This window comes from Agrilus planipennis, unplaced genomic scaffold (assembly GCF_000699045.2).
Source record: "Agrilus planipennis isolate EAB-ADULT unplaced genomic scaffold, Apla_2.0 scaffold28, whole genome shotgun sequence".
Classification (NCBI taxonomy): domain Eukaryota; kingdom Metazoa; phylum Arthropoda; class Insecta; order Coleoptera; family Buprestidae; genus Agrilus; species Agrilus planipennis.
In genome coordinates this window covers 16,804-34,307 of record NW_020438897.1, presented here as the reverse complement: position 1 = coordinate 34,307, position 17,504 = coordinate 16,804, and the positions used below count along the sequence as shown (strand labels likewise).

At 33.9% G+C, this 17,504-nt stretch overlaps 1 protein-coding gene and 1 long non-coding RNA gene across 2 annotated transcripts in view; one reads left to right on the top strand and one right to left on the bottom strand.

Moving 5' to 3' along the window:
- The window catches only part of LOC108744555, a 50,249-nt gene extending 38,067 nt beyond the window's left edge, over positions 1-12,182 (top strand). The window contains exon 3 of the long non-coding RNA XR_001938977.1: positions 11,637-12,182. This is a non-coding gene — a long non-coding RNA (uncharacterized LOC108744555). The remainder of the gene's footprint in view (positions 1-11,636) is intronic.
- The window catches only part of LOC108744554 (BMP and activin membrane-bound inhibitor homolog), a 53,712-nt gene extending 37,326 nt beyond the window's left edge, over positions 1-16,386 (bottom strand). The window contains exon 1 of the mRNA XM_018480388.2: positions 15,489-16,386. Coding sequence (XP_018335890.1) covers positions 15,489-15,771 — 283 coding nt within the window. The 5' untranslated portion in view covers positions 15,772-16,386. The remainder of the gene's footprint in view (positions 1-15,488) is intronic.
- Positions 16,387-17,504: the final 1,118 nt, after the last annotated feature.

Genomic DNA, 17,504 nt, shown 5'->3' with positions numbered 1-17,504 from the left:
GTTCCTAACCTTTTTAATATGACCTATTAGGAAAACTGATTTTACCCAGACCTTAAAATGTTATCAATACAAAAACAACACAAGCAAATACAAATATCTTTAATAATCAGAAATTGCACATCAGTCTTACAATTTTATATATCTAAACAATAAATTGAGTAAAGATAGTTGGTGTGATGGGTGGTATTATTTTGCATTTTTCAAGTTTTTTTATGTCACCTTTAATTTCGCCTAAAGCGCATCCTAAGTCATGTTCCACATTTAGAAGGATTTTGGACTTTGTTTTCACTGTATGAAAAACCACTCTCACATTTATAGGTGGTGGCAAAGGGTATTCACATTTTCAAAGCTCTGTTAGCTAGAGCAGAATATTCGGTACCAGCTTTTCGCCATAATCATAATTTTGAAATTCTACTTTGCAAGTAGTATTCTGCCGTAGTCCAAGATATTTCACTTTGACTGCCAGGTCTTCGTCTTTATTAATGTTATCATACGTAGTAAATGGTCTTAATGTCCAAGAACTAGACTGACGATTATCTATATCCGGAAAGTATTGATTCAGTGAGTTTATTGCTGCAGATAAATGCCGAACCACAGAATTTTTAAATATGATCTTGCTTGGTTCAATATTTACCAATTGTGCAAACAGTAGTATAAACATCGACACATCTATAATTTTATATTTTTACTATCTAGCTACGTATTTTAGGTTTTAATTATTAGGTTCTTTGTTACACCCATAGAATAATTGATTTACCCCCGCGAGAGTAGTTACCCCCAGGTTCGAAATCACTGACTTAGACAAATGCTGGAGCAGTAATATTCCACAGATAAACCTCTCATTCTCTTCTGTCTCATCTTCCTCACCCGAACCACCATCCACCCATTCCCACGATTCCTGAAAGAAGGCTGATGAGGGTCTACCGCAATACCTCCCGGCGTAGTTCGGTGGGACTGCCCGTCTACCAGCATTACTTGCTGGTGGGAAAGAAACACCCAAAAGTTTTTTTTTCTTTTTAGTATTTGTTGCAGACATTCTGCAGAATCACAATCTGCCGTTTCCAACTAGGAATTGCAATACAGTAGAGTTTTTAATCCAGCTGTATTTTTCCATGGAATTATGTTGATCTAATTGTAGCTGGATCTAGTCCAGATCCAGATATTTGCTGATTTTTCAAAGAAATGAAACGATTTCATTTCAAATGGGTACTTCTTACACATAACTTAAATATATAAGTTATATACCTATTGGTAATATACTTAAGTAGAGCAGCAGAATAGACTTTAGCGCCCTTCGCGTTTCATTGTTTAATAGAAACTTGCGAATCCGCAGGGTTGCATACAGCGTCTTACGCTGGGGCCAGCTGGATTGCAATCCTTATTTCCAGCAACCACTAGGTCTCTTAAAAAACAGCTCTGTATCTAGGCATAATCTAGGGTTTACTACGACCTAGGTATGGATTTCCATAACTCGGAAATCACAATTATTTTTTCATGTGCATGTCGATGAACAGAAGGAGATAGAATTTTATAAGCCGAAACCTTCTAAAGCCTGAAAACTGCACCCCCTAAAATTTATTTTAAAAGATAAAAACATGCAAGAGCATATACCTACAACTTAAAAGGTTTGTTCTGCTCTGTATTTCATTTTTCTTTTTGATATAACCTGGCCAGGGCTTGAAAAAAAACGCTGTTCATTATAGCGGTTAATGAACGTTCAGCCTGGTCATCAATAAAAACGATACAAGAAGTATTCACTCGATAGGTATAAAGCACCTGCTTTATCTTCGATAGTAAGTAAGCACTTACTTTTGGTATTATTATTAGTTTTAAACAAAGTAATGAGTAGGTATCACCTATTTCATTCAGATATAAAAATATTGTTTCCATGCAGTGCTACGAAAACAAACCTTTTTCGTTAATTTCTCAAAATAAAAAAAATTAAATTTTCAATAGATACTTTGTATTAGTGTATTTTATTTTTTATTTATATTNTATATTTTATTATATTTAGTATTTATCTTTTAATCTTTCCTGCATGACATAAAATTTATTTCGATGAAACTACCAAGTATAACTATTGATATTTACATGCCCCTACAATGCCTAGATAGGTAAGTACAGTGTTCTTCAGGAGCAATAAAAGTCCTTGCTTTTAATTCGTTTTATTTGAAGCAACGCTTTCCTGCGTGTGTTGCGCGTAATTGCGTATGTAAAGAAAGCTCAGATAGATTGTAATTTTGGAAAAAAAATCGAAAATAAAAAGCGGTCTGCCGAAAAAAAGACGTCTGACCGCTTCTTCCAAAGGATTCCTTAATCGCCGCTGACATGATGACAATAGGAATTTCCATTGTGCATCGACTTATTTTTGTTCGGCGGGCCGGGAGCGCAAATAAACGAATGCCTCGTGGAAGAAACCGTTACCTACTTACATCGCCATTTGACTCTTCTCCCACATAAATAAACGACGATTGTAAATCACATGACATAATATACAGGTAACTTCGGTTTTTATTATCATCCAGGGCATAACTACATTACATTTTATTTATAGAAGATGTCATTCGGTAAACATTCGCATTATTCGTTTTGGTTTTTATTTCTTGGTTTGTCAATTTGAAAGGTCTATTTCAACGTTTTCTTTCCATTAAGATATATTTCTTAGCAGTATCTGCAAGGAGGACTTCGAGATAGCTTTAAATAAAATGGAAGCGGTACTGACAGATCAGTACTGTATCAAAATAAATAAATAAAAGTAAAACTAAAATACTGGTACGCAAGGGAACAAAAAGTAGGGAAAGAGCGAATATAAAGATAGGAGGCGAAAAATTAGAAGACGTGGCTGATTTTAGATATCTAGGAAGTCAGATAAGTCAGGACGGAAGGAGTAGTAGGGATATAAAGCAGAGGATAGCGCAGAGTCGTGTTGCCTTCAATAAAAAGAAGGCACTTCTATGCTCGCGAACGGTTAATTTAGAAATTCGAAAAAAGGTTGTTAATGATCTATGTTTGGAGCGCGGCGTTGTACGAGTGCGAAACATGGACAGTGGGCGCGGCGGAAAAGAAAAGGTTAGAAGCCTTCGAAATGTGGAGTTATAGGCGAATGATAAGGATAACGTCGTTAGAAAAGGTTAGAAATGAAGAGGTATTAGAAAGAATAGGAGAACAGAGTACTCTATGGAAGTCAATAAAATATAGGCGAGATAGGTTGGTAGGACACCTTCTCAGGCATGAAGGTCTAGTCAGAGACATATTAGCGGCAGAAACAGGAGTAAGGAGGGGTAGAGGTGCACCTAGGTTAGATTACTGTTCGCAAATAGTTAAGGATGTGGGTTGCTCTAGTTTTAGGGAAATGCGAAGTTTAGCTCAGGGTAGGAAAGAATGGAGGTACGTGTCCAACCAGTCTTAGGACTGACAACCTTATGATGATAATGAAGATATATTTAACATTTAAGAATATTTAGCACTGAAGCAACACCTAAAGGTATTATGAATAAATTATTGTAATATACTTAGCCACCTTTATTATTCCTTAAAAATCAATCAAATAGAAGCTAGGATGTAACACTTAATGATAAGAAGGTTTGCAAATAATGACACCTACGTGATCGAAGAAGTCACGATGAGCGAAGTTTAATTTTTGAAATATTTTATTGTTAGTGCTCAATAAGGAATATTTATGGAGTTTACACACAGAGAGAGGATGCGTGGGTTGGAACAAATTCATTTAAAATTCAGGCGTTTGTTTTTTGAAAAAACGTTCAAACACATCGATCTTTTTTTTTTGGCTGCGAATTTTTTCATGGTTAATTCATGTATAGAGGGTGTCCCAAAAATAAACGACTACCACCTACTTTATTTTTTCAAATGTAGGCACCTATAGCAGATGCAGAAGTCAAAAATTTAATAAAAAATTGGTGCTCTTCCATTTGAAAACCTGAAGACGGTGGTATTCGCTTATTGTTGAGCCACCCTGTATACATAAATTTACTATGGAAAAAACCCGCAGCTAGAAATAAAGATCGATGTGTTCGAGAGTTTTTGCGAAAAAACAACCCCCTGAATTTTAAATGAATTTGTTCTCGCTGTATATCTACAACTCACTGATTAATTATTAATTATTTTAATTCGATTTTTAAAACCGAATTACCAAATATTTTCATTCTATATATTTAGTTCTTTTAACTCAATTTCCTCTCGTTTCTTAAGCGTCTCTTATTTCAACCCTCAAAGTATTATAATTAAATCTACTGCTTAACTGCATATCTTTTCATTAAGCGGTAATGCAGAGGTTCCTTATCAGTAGATAATTGCTTAAATTAGTGAAGTATTTTATGTGACGAATAAGTACAATGTTTAATTGGAATTTTGGAAACAAAATTTTAATACCAAGATAATGTCATCCTAACAACGATAAATGCTTAAATAAATATGTACAATAAACAACGAAGCATCTTGTCGTTGACGGCATGTTTAATCATTATGGTAATCGGAGTATTATAATTTTAATTAATATGAAACCACAGTTTCATGACTTATTATGCGGCATCGGATCTAATAATGAATCATGTCGACGGTATCTCTATTCATAACAATAAGATAAACAGCGCGTTATCTATTTGGAAATGTAATGTAATAATGTAGTAATAACGGTGACTGGTAAAAAAAAATATTTCTTGTCCCTGGCAAACTATATATTCCGGATTTATTCAGATTTGAACGAAAGAAAACAGTATCTATTTCAAAATTCTTTTTATAGAAGAATTAAGTCATTAGCGTCCACTTTAATGTACTTTGGGCATTTTTACAATGTTGTCATTTGTCGAAACAGAGACGTGTACATTAATGACGATAAAAACATAAAAATGAAATTGAATTTACAAAGCGAGTATCAAATTTCTTTTTATATTCAAGGAATATGTGTGGTGTGTGGTTCGAATTAGAATTTCAAAATGGTATGATATGCAAAGTAATAAATTGAAGATGTAGTTATAGTGTATGTATATATACAGTTTAAGTTGTTAACCTCATTGTTTGTCAATATAAATTTTAGAAGTTGAAGTTGAACGTATTTTAAAATAAGCGACAACCAAGGAGGAATCGCTCGTTAAACTTTACCTGCATCAAATTCAACTGCAAACAAAATGTCGGACATAGATCAATAATTATATTCAGATTTAACTGTATTTAATCTGAAATTTTATGCTTTTAAAATCATTCGCAATTAATATTTTGAGATAACTCAGTCAGTATGGGGGTTGGTAACGCCTTTTCGAAATTATTAAGAAAGTAGTGAAAATTTCTGACACTGGAACAACACATCTACAATGTCTGAATTTCATAAAATAAAAAATTTTAATTTTTACGAATAGGATTTTCAATTGTCTCGTATGTCCCATTCTAGATCAATTTCTCTTAATTGACTTAACTTACGTATATTTTATATGTACGTGTCTTGTAAATCTTTATATTTATTGTTTTTATATATTGAAATCTAACGTACTTGCGCTGTAAATATTTATGTATTAATAATGGATGTTTTATAATGCTATGCACGACTGTCTAAAAAAAAAAACTGAACATTATCGAATCGCTAATGTTCTTATTTGCACGTCATCGGACCGTCGTGCACTGCCATTACGAAGTCCGTCCACGAATCCTGAACAGACACGACGCTGATACTGAAACGACGTCGGAGGACGAATAAGCATACAAACATCCTTTTCATCGCAATAAAAATTAACGTATACACGAACAGGATATTGATTAACGCCATTATGCTTTATAACAGAAAAGGAACTGCATAGGTATGTGTGACTGAAAAAAAGCAAACTAAAATATTTCTTTAAACACTTGAAGGAAATATCAAGCGAAATTACTATAACATCTGTCAAATTGATTTTGGTAAACAATAGGTAATACTATGTTAACAAAAACATTAACAATATATTGTTTGAATATAACCCATTTACTGAAACAGAGCAGATAAATTATGTGAAATATACACAGATGCTTTCGGTTATCCTTAGACATTATTAGTGATGCACAAAGCAAGACTTCTAGTCTTAAATCCTTGCCGCGTCTTGATTAGCACGTTAAGAAGTTATTTTACTATTTGTCTTGCCTATTTCTCGCTGGCTTTGAGAGTCCCCAAGTCTGATACGTCTAAAGATCAACAATCTACATTTACTTAATTTTTGCTTTCTACGAGAGGCTCGAATCTCTCAATTTTTCACTTTTATTCATTCAGTTTCTCTGTGAGAGATCCATAAAAACACCTAGGCAATAACTGAGAGACTGTGAAAGACTGTGAGAGACGCTCTCAGAGACTCTGAAAGACTGAGTGACTGGAGGGACTGAAATTTTTTGTCTAGGCTTTATACAAACTAAGTATCACTCTTCTATCTTTGTAACTCATCCCTACATTTCTAAGTATATCTAACATCTTGTTCCATTGAACATTGTCAAAAGCTATTTCTAAATCTATAAATCCTATGTATCCTATCGTTTTCTCTATCATTACCCATAAAGCTAGAATATGGCTTCCCGCGTTCCCCTATTTCTTCTAAACCCAAATTGATGGATTGAAAGTCAAAAGACTACCCATACTTTTAAAGTCTGGACAAGTCTAACCCCAACGACAATAATAATAACTTCTGATTAATTTTATGAGATCAGTTACTAACGATATCTACGAAAATGTGAACAATGAATAATAATTATTATCAACTTTTTAAGAAGCGCCTCGTTTGTTTCGTACCCTTTTGCGAACATGTGTATTCTTGATACATAATAAAGTGAATTTGATACCATACTATCATACATGTACTTACACTACACAATATACATGTATTCATGTGTATAATTGATTTATAATTTGTTTCGTTCCGTGAAATAATCTTTTTCATTTGCAAACGTTTTATACCTACCGCGTATGTACCTACGGCACCTTTTGTGCCTACAACACACGGGCATAACTGTTGGACCTTAAAACATGACGGAATACAATAAACAAGTCTTATTGCGATCAGACCGTATGATCAGCAAGTGCCTTGTTATTACTCTTGGCTGAAGACAAAAAAACTCGACCAATGTCGCATTCGTTATCCGACCCGTTTTTATATAATTATGTATATACGTACGTGTATTGTAATAACATTTTGACAACCGTTGCATAACCCGATGGAAATCGTATGCAAATAATTAACTGGTGAAATTGAATTCTTGTTACGTTTCGAATCGCGTACGTTTAAAACAGCTACCTACTATTCCAATATTTATTAGGATACAATTCTCAACAACTCGAATATTCTTTATGCATTTGAATTTGGACACACGCGTTCAAAACTAAATTGTAGTGTACATTTAAAATTATGGTGGAGGACTCGTATTCTGAGGGTAGAAATGAATGATTTTTGCTTTTATTAGGTAAGTGTATCGAAAGGAAGTATCAATATAGTTTGGACGTTCAAAATTGGCACAGTCCGCAATAAAACTGTCGCATTTACTTTTTTCTTTCAACTTACTGACTAGACTAAAGCGGTTGTTGATAGAACGCCTATTTTTACTCACGACAGACGTTATAGGGAATATCGTAAACACAGAAAAGAGATGTCAGGTAGGAATTGCAGCGGACACTAATTATGAAAAATGAATAACATTACACCAATTGATGTGTAATAGAAAGAGATGCAAACAAGCAGAATTTGAGTATGTTGCCAGCATCGGATTTTAAAGATGCTTGGTTAAAGTTATAATTCCAACCAGGCAGTTATAAGATGATTTTTCTGATGTTCATATAAATAGAAATCCCACCCTGTGAAAACAGTAACTACTGCAGTTAATCCATGTGGTTGAAATTAAAATGCATGTAAAAACAAGTAAATGGAAAGTAAAAGAATGCCAATGAATAAAAAATTAAAAATTGTGTTCATGAATGTAACAAACAGTCTATGAAAACAAAATTGTCTTTGAGTAGCGTTACGGGGTACTTTTGGTCATTAGTTGGTCTAAAGTATCGATACTCATAGCACTTTTGTAAAAATGAATATTGGTAAAAGTATAGAATTTGGGCTCCAAAACAAAAATCACTCCAAAAACTTTTTTACTTAAGGTTAGTAAAAACTGTAACATGAAAATACAGTAGAACTCGTTTAAGGAGACGGGGGTACTATATCATCCTAGATCAGATCGTACCGAAATATTTTCATGATACACTTCTTAATAGTAATTTGTCACATATTTAATACCCAAAAAGCTTTTCAATGTTTTCTTATTATCAGTTGCGAAATCCTTTAAACATCTTGAAGTTTACAATTTTTTGAATGCTCTGTAATTTTTTCGACATAATGTCTACATTTTTATTAATAATAACAGAAGTAATTACTACTTCTTATATTATGTTGTTGCGTTATTATTGACCTTTTTATTCAATTTTGTGGTCAACGAATCGAAACAATTTCGTCTCATGAATACACCATATGATAGAGACGCATGTATTATTGTATATGTCTGCATGTGTAGGATGACCAATAACATAAGTGTCCTGTGACTCACGATTCGCTCTTAGAATAAGGTATTACACATTATTTATGGCACATTCGGGTAATTTATTTGGGAAAAAATTTAACAGAAACGGCGACCGTAGGAATTTTAGCCTCTTCATTAGTTCCTAAACAGAAAGCCAGCTCACAACATAAATCAAGGTCAAGGATGTCTCGTTTAGCATACTAAATGGCTGTTAACTAATTTTTTTCTCGATACGGAAACATCTCCCAGAACGTTCAACCAAACTAAAAACTAATTTTAACTGTCTGTTGTCATCTGCTACGTTATATGTATCTAATGCAGTTAAAATTTCTCAAAAAGAAATATTGTTCGTATGCGATAAATTAAACAATTAAAAACATAAAATGCCAATTGTGTATTATGTAACTGACGATGCTTACGTGCATTTAATTTTAATTTTGTATTACATACTTGGAAAGCAAACAGACTTATAAAACTCTTAAAAGTTTGATCCACTGCCAACTATCTGATTCTGTACCACACAATGTAATGTAAGATTTATGAAATGTGTTTTGTTTCTTTGGCACGTCTTGAGTACAACGATTTTAATTCATTTAAGAAAACAGTGGGTCTTATTATATCCAGAGGTAATTCAAGTATTCCTAAGCACATTTTTACTAATTTTAGATCTCCGAACTCCATGATTCGATATTCGAATTATCCCGTGCATACGAGGGTGCGTTTTTAAGTTTGCGGAATGGGTAGGTACGTCATTAGGGAGGGTACATATTCGAATCATTACGTATTAAGCAACTCATTATTAGTATAAATACCAAGTTTTATCATAATTAGGTCAACAGTCTTTGAATTATCGTCGACGAAAGAAGTCAATCGGGAACAAATTGTGAAATATAGAGAAAATCGAGTATCGCGCTGTTATAAAGCTCCTTACCAAGTAAGGAAAATCAGATCAAAATATACTGGAAGAGATGTCATCCGTTTACGGGGACTCTTGCCCAGGTAAAACCATGGTTTACAAGAGGCATACCCTCTTTGCCATGAAGACGACCCTCGGCCAGGCCGGCGGATCGAGGTAACCACTCCGAAAATCATTCGAAAGTCGAAAAATTAACACTGGAAGATGCCCGACTTTAGATGAAACAGCTCGCAAAAATGGTAGAAATATCAGATGCAACCATTTTTAAAAATCTTCATGATCATTTTGACTGAAGTCAGGGTAAGATGGGTGCCGAGAATGCTCACTCCACCTCAACATTTTTGGACCGCTGTAGATTGTCTCGAATTGTCACTTGCGACGAAATTTGAGTTCATCGTTATGAACCTGTGTCCAAACAGAACTGTATGCATCAGTGACACAAAAAAAGGCACACCACCACCCAAGAAGTTTGAGGTGTCACAGCCGGTTAGGAAAATCATGGCGACAGTCTTTTGGGACTCCGATGGGATCCTGTTGATCAATTATAACGATAAAGGATTCTTCATAATCGGAGAGCAGTTAAAGGAAGCAATCAAAGAAAAAAGAAAAGAACAATTGACCAAAGGTGTCTCCTTCTGCACGTCAACGCGCCTGTTCGCCGTGTTGCGATGGCCGCCCTACGGAAGCTGGACTTCGAAATTTTGGCTCACCCACTCTACAGTCCTNCCTAAACATCAGGATTTGGATATCGTAATTATCAGAATTTTGTTAATGTATGGTCTTTATGACAAGTATGCAAATATTTCCCATAATTCTAATTACTCGTTGTTCTATTATCGTTGCAAATGCCTTATTATGTAGATAATAATAATTCCAAGAAGAATAGAGTCCCGAACGAATTGTTTCATTGAATAGGTATGTCCAAAATGTATTTGGTCAGTAATTTTAGAAAGCATTAAAACGAAGTAGTGACGATTAAAAACTATCGTGTTGATCAGGTTTAGCCAGTGTTTGGAATCTGAAAAATGTCATAAGATGACATCTTAATTATTTTAATGATGCTCTTGAGATTTAGAGATATACTTTTGAGTCTTTTTTAAAATAGGACCACAAGCTTACGGCAGGAAAAGACAAAATTCGCAAAGGTACCTAATGTTGCCGTGGTCATCTCCTTACTTTTGTTTACAGGGATGTAGATTGTGAAGTTGCTTATTTTAGGTAAAGTTTTGCAGAGGTTAATTTTTTTTGTTGTTTTTCCATAGTTGATATATACACATGCAGGCTTTCAAATTCTGTTTTAAATTGATAAATACATGTCGACTTCAAAGGAGCACTTCTTTTTAAAAACCGGATGCGAGTGCTTCGATGATAATAGTAGTGCATATTTTGAGAAGACACTTGAAGAAAAAAGAGCGAGTCTTAAAAGAGACATTTGGAGGAAAAGCCTCCTGGCGCCTCCCGTTGCAGGGCGCCTGTCAAAGAGTCGCGTCAGGGACTTTATACTGTTGCCCTCCCGACAATCCACTACATAAACACATTTGTTACAGTCTAATTAAGAAGATCTGAACGAAAAAAAGTTAAAATATAGAAAGTAAACAACAGACAACTACGATAATATGGTTGCATGTTATGTGTAAGTGATAATCTAATTAGGAAGTTTTTGAGAAGAGAACAGAGAAATTGTATAGTTATGTTGTACTTGTAATGCCAGTAACCTAATTCGAGTATTACCGATAATACTATTAATTTAAATTGTTGTATTGTATGTCAATTCTTACGAAATATGATGGGATAACTCGTTTACCTAATATATATACAATACATTTATATATATTTGTATATAGGTACTTATCTGTAATCCAAAGTGCACCCTTAAAATTATTGTAAATATTCTTTTTCTTCTTTTTAAAAATGAATATTTATAAAATCCTTATATTGAACAAAATGTTATTTCTTATGTGTAAATAGGTATAGCAATACATATGTAGATGCACGCCGCTGGAATAAATTACCAGATTTTTTATGACTTATTAAGTAGCAGATGCTTCCCGGTGTCTTTACTTATTGTAAAAATAAGTACATTGTATTAATATAATGACCACCTGCATGTAACGAACAATTTATCCGATTCGTATGTGCTCGCTGTAATCCACATTTATTCGAACCTAAACGAAAACTTCTCTTGTTTCAGAATCTTCTGTAACTTTTCATGATTCCAAAAACGGATGTGCTTTTTCCGCAGACCAGAAGTTGATGAGCAGCATTTAACAATTGGTGAGTCAACAAAGTCCTTATTCATTCAAAAATTGACGCTTTGACGTCAGTGTTTGTCAAGTCTAAATATTTTCGAACCGTTAATAAGAACGGTATGCTCGGACAATTCGAAAGCGCTCCATTGTATATTAGTGTGTTAAGAGCTTTCATTGTACTATTATGTCTTCTGCTCAAATAGTTTCGTATGTACACACGCAAGCACCAGGTAAATGGATCCCTTTTGGCCTTATTTGTTATTCAAACACTTGTTGTGAAGGTTGCCATTGTTGCTTCCTTTCACCGCACGCATACATTTTTCTAAATTAAAGAGGATGCCATAATAAAAATAATCTTATAAACACTAATGAATCTTCTGAAGAAGTTGGGTACATGGAAATATTGCAGTTAAGTTGCTGGGACGTGACCAGTGTTATCTTTGCATATTTCACCGTTGATGAGGATAACGTGGGTAGAAAAGGTTAGAAATGAAGAGGTATTGGAAAGAATAGGAGAACAGAGGACTCTATGGAAGTCAATAAAAAATAGGCGAGATAGGTTGGTAGGACACCTTCTCAGGCATGACGGTCTAGTCAGAGACATATTAGAGGCAGAAGCAGGAGTTAGGAGGGGCAGAGGTAGACCTAGGTTAGATTACTGTTTGCAAATAGGGTTGTTCTAGTTTTAGGGAAATGCGAAGTTTAGCTCAGGATAGCAAAGAGTGGAGGTACGTGTCCAACCAGTCTTCGGACTGACGACCTTGTGATGATGATGAATAAAAGCGTCACATATTTTGCATTAAGCGTACTGGGTCATATGAAGTGATATGCTTCCGACTTTAAATTTTGCGTTAAGTATATCGGGTTAAGTTAATTATTCAAGATGGGCCAGCACATGGGCAAGAACTTTCAATGAATACATAGGCATTGGCCTACCCAGGCTTACTCTTAACTACTTCCCTCTTAAGCTGGATTCCAAGATTTTTTTCACATTTTCGTTGTTAATTAAAACCTGATTTTTTAATGTTTAATAAGTAAATTAACAGCGAGTTACGATATTTTTATCGTTTAATTATAATAACCCCGTGCCTATACAATTTTTTTATGTGAATATAGCAATAAATTCAGGAGTTGTGTGTCGAATTTTTTATACAACTTTTAGAATGTGCTTCGCTGAGACTGATGCTCATTAGCAGTTTGCTTAATATTGTCGAAAATTTAATAGCATCTCAGGTATCCAAGGTGACGTGTAATTGGAATAATTACCTCGCGTTTTATACACAAACATTGCTGTAATTGTATTGTTTATTACTAAACATGACAGAAAGAATGTGTTTGTCCTTAATCAAAAAAACAAGGAATGCCGGAAAACTTTTAGGGTCCTTTTTTTTTGATGTGCTCCGCGTGCACAGCACGCTCATCCGAATTTTAAAGATTGTCGGAAGATTATTTTTAAAATTAGGCCTTTTAACGCGCTAAATAACATTTAAGACTGAATAATAACGCGCTTTCTTGGAAAATAACAAATACTTAACGCCATTTAATGTTTTCCGAGAAGTGAACGAGTAAGTTGCTCAAACTCAACGTTGTTCTAACAAAAATATAAAGACTTGAAGTAATGAAAAACTCTACTAAGTGGAGAGCAAAAAAGTATTCCGAATACAGTTCATGTATGTAACAAGATAATATAGAGGACATTCTGTCATGCTTCCTATAAATACTAAATGGGAAATATAAAAACTTGTAGAAACGCGTGTTCTATATTGTATACAAATAATTTCTTTTATAACATGCTGATAACTGGAAATGCATTATTAATGTAAATAAACTTAGTTTTCGCAAGTTTGTTTGCTACTGAGCATATTTAACTTCATCAAGTTCGCAGAAACCTAAACATCAGGATTTGGATATCGTAATTATCAGAATTTTGTTAATGTATGGTCTTTATGACAAGTATGCAAATATTTCCCATAATTCTAATTACTCGTTGTTCTATTATCGTTGCAAATGCCTTATTATGTAGATAATAATAATTCCAAGAAGAATAGAGTCCCGAACGAATTGTTTCATTGAATAGGTATGTCCAAAATGTATTTGGTCAGTAATTTTAGAAAGCATTAAAACGAAGTAGTGACGATTAAAAACTATCGTGTTGATCAGGTTTAGCCAGTGTTTGGAATCTGAAAAATGTCATAAGATGACATCTTAATTATTTTAATGATGCTCTTGAGATTTAGAGATATACTTTTGAGTCTTTTTTAACTAGTCAGAATAAAAAAAATGAATTTCAAAATAAGTAAGTGAGATTTTAGTACCTATCTGGTTATAAAAATCTTATTATATTAAATATCTAATATAAAGAATTGTAAACAGTAAATGCTTGCAACAAAGTAAATTATCTCATTTTTGAGGATGTTTTTTTAATTAAGACATTTGATCCAATGCATAACAATTAACACAAGCTAACTAATCAGTGTGTTGTGAGATGCAAAAAGATAACCATTTTTGCAATATCAAAAAAAAATATATTAACACTGGAAAATATCCTTTGCATACCTATTTCTAGAAAGGTATTTGTTTTTAAGATATGTTATTAATTATGTCATTAATAATAACTTACGGGTTGGTCTTAAAAAAAAAAAACAGAATAATTCAACAAATTGATACCCCTTAGGGTTTTCAAAAAAAAAACTTTTTTCGAGTCTCCTATGAAAGTATGTTAGTTTATTATGTTTCAAGAGCCTCCTCCAAAGGACATCTCAAAAAAAAATTTAATACTTTCCAAAATCGATTTTTTTATTTTCTTTTATTGTTTCTACAATAAAAATGATAAAGATGATAAAAGAATTTCAAATCGATATTTTGATATTAAAGATCGCTAAAGATTTTTTTAATTTCCAAGTAGGGTAGGTACTTTAAATCTTTTCGAGTGACATCTGAACATGAATATTAACGACCTTCCTTGAAAAATTTTAGAGACGAGTGAAAATCTAAAGTACTGTACTTGAAAATTTAAAAAAATCTTGAGCGATTTTTAAATATCAAAATATCAACTTCAATGTTTCAGGATCTTTTGAATTTTTATTGTAGAAAATTGTCGAAAATCGATTTTGGAAACTTAAGTTTTGAGCGACCTCCTAAAATTTTTTTTGAGATGTCCTCTGAAGGGGACTCTTAAAACATGATACACTAACGTAGATATTTTCATAGGAGAATCAAATAAAAAAAATATTAGTTTTTTGTTTGGATCACTCTACTACCCCTCTATAATCCTTTGTGATGTTTGCAAAGGAATCAAGGGGGAAAACGTAAAATCTGAGAAAAAGTAATTATAAAACAAGAAAAGTACATTGCATTTAGAATATTCCGTGTTGTTGTTCTGTTTGCTTTCATTGATAAATTCTATAAATAAATGGCGTCAATTTTATGTTACAATTAGATAATAAAACCCACATAGGATAATCAAGTTATTAAAATATTTATAACATATTAAAATAAAATCGAGGAACGCTTATCGAGTAATATATGTTTAGACATAAGAAGCAATATCCGTAATTGAATTGTTAATAAAGAGTATACTTTTTTACAAAAGCGCATACATATTTATAATAGCAATGAGTCCTCCGGCTATCCCTGTGCATCTGTTTCACTAAAAAGAAATACCATTCAACGTTCGCTTTTTCTGGACTATGTGCAGCAAGAACTACTTACTGCACATTCACGATAAATTATGTAAACAATTAAAAATACCAGCAACTAGCGACTTAAATAAATAAGAGATAAGCGTTCAATACCTGTGAAAAAATTTGGCCAACCGAGTCGCCTTTGATGATTGAATTGTTGTTGATTATCTGAAGTCGACGCGGAAACGCTCTTGGGTCTGTTGATTGATGTAGAGATCGTTTCCGACGACGAAGAGATCATTTCTTCCATTTCCACGGCGCCTCGAACACCGCTTATCAGCGTTATCACAGTTACAAAGAGAATCGCAAGAATTGCTGTGGGATTGCGACACCGGATTCGTTCACTTTCTTCGTTGCGTTTTGAGTCAAAAACGACATAGTCACGTTCACACATGTTGTTTAACAGCTCGTAGGACGAAAGAGGCTGAGTCAATTGGTGGAGAAGAAACCCTCTAAACGAGAAAGCGGGTCTGTTTATTCTTTACAGTTTTTAAACACGCGGAATGTTTAGAGTGGCGCCAGCTTAAGCAAACACATTTTTGTTTTGCGTCCGGGTGTGTGGTAAAGAGATGAAGGCACTCGGTAATGTTCTGTCTGTCTGTATTCTTCTGTTCTATTTTTTTTTTTAATTAGTACGGCGCTAACCGATTTCAATTACTTCCAGATAATTGCCTTGCGGCCAATAAATCATTGTATTTGTAAACTTTGTGTCCCGGCGTGTAAGTGGCTGTAGTCTGTTTCCACTGTCACTTCGTATTTGGTCTGTATACTCTGCGATAAAAACTTCCGACAAATGAAAAAAAATAATCTTAGATTTTAAAAAGTTACCGTTCGCGTGCGCGCATCAACGTTCGAATTGAAAATGAAACCACACGTCTCTCCGAAACGATAGCTACTGCGCGACTGAACAGCGAACGACTGAAGTGGAATAGCAGAAATCACTGCAGTGAAACTTGTCGACGGACGCCAGCGAGCTTTTGGCAGGCTCGTCGAGCGACTTGAGATTTAGATATGGTAGCTGAAAGCTACGGTTCAGCTTAAATAATAGTAAGCATCATCATCAGCAGCTTCAAGCAATAGGCAACAAGCGACCCTTTCGAAGGAGCACAAAAGGGGGAAGAATTATACTCTGGCGCTTGCCGTTGACGACGCGACGGTGGCATTAACGTTTATTTAGTCAAAAGAGGCGCACACTGCGGTGTTCCCTCAATTCACCTGATGTTTTAGTCCATGTCTCCCTCGGATTCTACCCGGACAGACGCTTGTAAGTCATCGTTTTATTAACGTCGACTTGAAAGCAGTCGAATGTGAACTGCGCGAAACGAAAGGATCATGTTGTTGTGAATAAAGGACATTCAATTTTATGATACATTAAATTAATGTACTCGGCTCAATTAAAAAAATTTTTCGAAACAATACAAATCACATTTTTTTTTAATAAAGGTAAAATTGCTAATATAATTGGCAGATTTTTCATATACATAGATTAAAGTTGTCGTATTTTGAAAATATGTACCCTTATGTTCATCAATAATGTCACTTTTATTTTGAATTTTTGACCTCCAATACAGGAATATTAAATGGCCTCATTGTCAGTAAACAAAATTTATAATAATTCTTAGAGTTTATAATTATTGCTTTTTATAAACAGGACTTGTTAAAAAAGACAGTCGAGAAAAAAAAAACGTGTGCGTGTGACACGTCGACACATATTATATAATATGCAGGCACTATTATTATATTCATCCCTGATATGATGATTTTCAGAGAACAATCTGAACTACTTCAGGTAATAAAGCTATTTATTTATTTACAATAAATGTCAACGTTTCGCCTCTCAATTTTGGGTTTCTTCTTATTTATCCTGAGACTTACAAATACCTTCTTAGTCATAATAGGAATATACATATTTTATGCACATTTGACGCTATTAAAGTACGGTAAACTAGAGAACACGCTAAAATCTAACATTACTACAAAATAATATTCTATCCGTATTTATCTACGGCTCTGACGTAGGCAAGTTTTGTAAAGGAAATTAGTGCAGCTGAAATACCTGAAGATAGGCTATTTCGCAATGAATGCATCAAGGGATTCAGTTAACTTATAATAATAGTGCCTGCATAT